Raw genomic sequence first — 5,082 nt, forward strand, 5'->3', positions numbered from 1 at the left:
AAAAAAAACATCCCGCAACCAAAAAAAACACAACCTTTTTCTTCTATGTTCCTACCTCCTCTCTCTGCTTGTTCATGTCTACATCTCCTCATGGCTCTTCGTCTACGTCCTGTATAATGCTTTAGTCGCATCTTAAGACCATTAGCACATTTCTCCTCTTTAGTTGGGAACTCTATCATACTTGTCATTTTCCTAATAGACCTTTCTTTTCGTGGACTCCTGCACTTTTCATTCTCTAATTCAGACAGCATACGAGCTAGCCAGGGCCGCATATCATGTAGGGCATCTAGAAGGGAAAGTCCATATTTTGAAGCTCTAGGGATGTTGATAAAATTTCACGATCTGCTATCAGCATGTCACCGACTTTCCAAATTGGAAGCATATAGACAACGAAGTAGACAACATCAAGAGCGAAAACAAACTTATATCCCATTGTCTAAGCGTAAGGGGATAATATTTCCTTGCACTTGTAACTAATTTACCACAATTGCAAGGCCTCAAAAGCTAAAGAAAGATGTTCTTTGTTAAAACAGTTGTACAATATGTTATTTATAACTGGGCAGGTTGTATCAAAGTAATTCTTAAAGTCCCTCTAACTATTACAACAAAACTCCAAAGTTATGGTGATAGTTGAGGGTTTAAGTTTTATATTCTAACATGCCCCTGCAGGTTGAGCTCCCTTTTATGGGGCCAAACCTAGACTCATGCAACTGTTTTATTTTAAAAAAAATATCCGGATTAAATTCGTGGCCAGTAGGATTTGAACATTACCTCAACTTTATGCGGAGCATATACTATATGAAGAGTCTACATATGCCTTGTGATACAAAACATAGGTGAACTGGTAACCATCTGACAAGAGAGCAACATTTTTCATGTGGCAGCATTACTAAAACATGAGATAGGGAGACTATTTAAGTATATCAAATGAAGATGAACTTGTTTCCTTAGCCTAGTAACTTGCACCATGGTTGAAACTTGGCTCTTTCGCTTATGGTGTGCAGTCGTGTATTAAGTAAGATTCAACATCTCATGTCTGTGGTATCATCCTCCCCGCCCCCACCCGAGTAACTTGCGTTCTGCTCGAAACTTGGCTCTTTTGCTTATGGTGTGTAGTCGTGTACTAAGTTAGTGAAATTCAAGCGTCGGTATGTGCTACTCATATGCACGCGCCGAACCGGTCCCCCCCCCACACGGCTGGAGGTCTCGGAGCGGGCGCAGGTCGCGCGTGGGGCTCCAGGAGAGAGACTGCGCACACACACACACAAAAAAAAAAAAAAAAGAACACTTGTTTCATCTTCAACAAGTATTCCCGCTTTACTTGGTGAAGGGAGTTTTGATGTTCTACTTGCTCATTACTTGTATAATTATTAGCTACCAAATTTTCATACTTAATGAATGACGACACACCTGTCCTGGAACCTCATCAAATCATAGATGAAGTCAAAAAAGAGAACATACAATACCTTAAGTAGCATGTCCCCAGCAACTATGATTCCTGAGATAACAAATGTCCGTGTTAAAGCACCTGATCCAGTAGCATTATTACCTTGAAGTATAAGGGCTACCAGACTAATTTCCAAAAATAACATTCCGGAATTCGTGAACAATGACAACATGTTCCAAGATGACTGCTTAGCAGGGTTGCATTGCATTGCCTGTTTGGAGAAGAAAATCAGAAAAGTTAATCTAACAGTGAGATTAGAAGAAATGCACAGTCAAAGAAAAAATTTGATTGTTTAATGCACAATAGAATAGTTCATGTGCAGAAGTGCAGATTAAACCAAGTTAAAAGATTGTATAACCACATCAATACTGCTCCCAGATGAGTGACAAGGTCTTGTCTGAAAAGTTAGTCTCCAAAATTTTGTTCTCTTAAAGAGTTAAGATTTTAAAGCCAATTAATTCCTAAAAGAAGCAAATAATCTAGAATTTAAATGATCAAAAGAAGGAACTGAGGCAACAGTGAAAGAAAAAACAAGTAGTATATTGATACATCTTGGATACATCATCAATGATAAAATATGCATGTTAATCAACTATATGAGCAATCATATTCTTTCTTACAAAACTGAACAGATTATATAACAGCACTGCATCAACATATCAAATAAAATTGTGAATCCATTGTTTTTACATTCAATTTTGACTTTCTGTGTGATCAACGTTGTCTTTAATATGTAATATGTTGCAAGTTTAGAATATGCCAAGAGGACTATTGACATGTATCCCCTAACTCCTCAACCCATGTTCATTTGGCCGTTCCCTTCCCTAGCCATTTCTACCGAGAAGATGTGAGCTTATCTGTTGAAAAACTTCCATCATTCTGGCAGCCATAACCAAGATAACTTTCATTTATACAGCCAAATTTGATTCCCCTCTTTATTCCTTCATAAACAAACAAAACTTCCCTGATTCTAAATAATATTTACTTTGCAATGTCAATACAAACATGCACAGTCATCCCTTTCATTTCTTATAGCCTCTGATAAAGCCAGCAGACATCTTGTTTCATATTAAAATCAACCATAATTTATACTACAATACCCAAGTCTTACTGAAGCTTGATTCATTGATTAAAAATTCTTTTTACGTTGTATCTTTGATCTGACTACACAAAAGTTCAAAGTGAGACTACACAAAGGAGAAAAGAGAGAAAATATTCTTGCTCAAAAATTGCTGTTTATGTTGTTTGACCTGACTACACAATAGCTTCTAACCCCAAAAATTTCTCTTTCCTCAATTATTCAAGGTTCATATAGTAGGGATCCTAGCTCTCGAAACTCCAGATATTCACTTCAAAGTCATTATTATTTATATTTATTATTAGTATAAATAATAAATAAATGTTCTACTGAATCGTAAAATATAATGGTATTAAGTGATTAAAATATCAAAACACTTGTATGTTTAAAGTTTTGGTTATAAAGAAAAAATGTTTGTTTGAGTATAAACCTAAAAAAATCGTAAACATTTTGGCCTAAAAAATGATCAGAAAGAAGATCTAACAGATCATTTCCACAAGTAGCTATTTGTTTGAGTTTAGACCTCAACTGGTAAATAAGTTCCAGTCTGATCTTTGAAAGCCAAGAGAGATAGATAGATAGAGAGAGAGAGAGAGAGAGAGAGAGAGAGAGAGAGAGATCTGAAGTCGATATTACTAACATTTGGCCTTTTTTAGGCCAAAACATCACCTGATATATCAAAAAAATAATGTACTATCACTAAAAAATTGCAAAATGTGTAAAGGATATTGAGACTATACCAGTTTACCACAAGCCAAAATGATTTATCTGAAGATATATCGGCCATGTCTGGGATATTTAAAATAATGGATCTCTCATAAGTGAGCTCCATGAAGTGATTCCTCCCTCGCGATGCTAACAATGCAATGATGACCTTTAAAGGGATGATCAAGGCAACCCACCTGATGACATACCTAGGTTTGAAGTTTTCATCACTATGGAAAAATGAAGGTGGATGGGTGCCTCAATAGACAACAACTTTGGAAGTATTCTAATGACATTTATCTAAACCAAGGGTCTAAGGTGCAATATGCTTTAGATTACCAAATTTGTAGGATAATATCTTGGCGGGAGAGTAAACCTTTAACTCTTCATCATAGAACCAGGAATATCTCCACATGGTCAGAGATGACAGGGACTATGGATTCTCATTACCTTCCTTTAGGTTACTTGAAATTCTTCATCTTCAGTTGTTAAGAGTCAAGCAAGATCCAGATACACGGATGCACACAGTGATTGATCCTTTTAGTTACTAAAAAGAGCAAGTATCTAAAGGTCATAAATATTTCTTTTAGTTAGTAAAAATAGAAAGTATTTGAAAGTCTTTCTTTTTTGCCAGGTACTTGTCAAGGACTCAAGGTTAAAAGATTACGCCTGAGATGAAGCATATTAGTTTTGGCCCATAGAAAAGGTTGCATATATTATTTGTTAAGCCTGAAACTGAAAGGGCACGTTTGGGCTACTACTTATTTTTATGAAACCTAATAACTTATTAGTTATTACTATTTTTTACTTATTCTTTCAGATGGCAAAGTGATTTTTTAACATCAATAAGTAAACCTCCTTATAAGTGACAAAAAAATAAGTTGAAAAATCCCAACTTTTTTTTGGGCCCTACTTATGAGGAAAAATTAGCTCCGTTTGGATACCATAGTGTTTTACTTGTTTCCATGGTATTTTTTCTAAAAATAAAACACCATATTTTTGAAAATCATGGTGTTTTTTGAGCTAAATCATCCTCAAACCAAAAACACAACACTTATTTCAAAACACCTTTTAGGTGTTTTAAGTTTGGTGTTTTAGTTTTGAGTTTAAGAATGTGTTAATATAATATCTAAATATAATATATTAAATATAATTAATATAGAGTTATTATCAATATGCTTATTATAGTATACTATACTATACTATATTATAGTTAATTTAACATAATAGTAATATTTATTAAATAATATAAAAATATAATAAATAAAATATCTTATATAATAATATAATAACATATTAAATACCAATATTTAATATGTTAATAATGTATTATATAATAAACAAATAATAATAAAAAATAAATAAGCAAATAAAAAATAATAATAAAGTTAATAATGAATAGTAATAATGATAAATAAATATACTATCAGCAGTATAATCACGCGTATAAAATTATAACTTTTTTTAATAATAAGATTGTAATAAATTAATAATATACAATAAGTAAGTAGAAGTAACATATTTAATAATAACAAACATGATAATAATATTATTATAATAACATATGTAATAGTAAATGTAATATAATATATAAATTACTTAATATTAGTGTAATTAAATAATATAAATTTATTATATAAGTAAAATAATTTTTATTAGTCAAGGATATTTATTGCTAACACAATGTTAATGTAAAATATATTTCATAATTAATAATGATTTTATTTATATCAATAGAATAATAATATAGTTATTAAAGTATATTAATAAAAATTCTATATTCTAACTACAAAAACATATACATAATATTATCAGTGAATATTAAAAAGAGTATTATAATATATTATTTATT

The 5,082-nt window shown here is 31.9% G+C and overlaps 1 protein-coding gene across 2 annotated transcripts in view; it reads right to left on the bottom strand.

The window, feature by feature from the left end:
- The window catches only part of LOC109850682 (transmembrane protein adipocyte-associated 1 homolog), a 14,383-nt gene that overhangs the window by 2,005 nt on the left and 7,296 nt on the right, over positions 1 to 5,082 (bottom strand). For both annotated transcript variants that reach the window (XR_002249500.1, XM_020420740.1), the window contains exon 2: positions 1,467 to 1,658. Coding sequence is in view for 1 of the 2 variants with exons in the window: in XM_020420740.1 (XP_020276329.1) it covers positions 1,467 to 1,658 (192 nt within the window). In the remaining variant the exon portion in view is untranslated. The remainder of the gene's footprint in view (positions 1 to 1,466; positions 1,659 to 5,082) is intronic.

The sequence above is a fragment of the Asparagus officinalis genome, chromosome 7 (genome assembly GCF_001876935.1).
Source record: "Asparagus officinalis chromosome 7, Aspof.V1, whole genome shotgun sequence".
Classification (NCBI taxonomy): Eukaryota; Viridiplantae; Streptophyta; class Magnoliopsida; order Asparagales; family Asparagaceae; genus Asparagus; species Asparagus officinalis.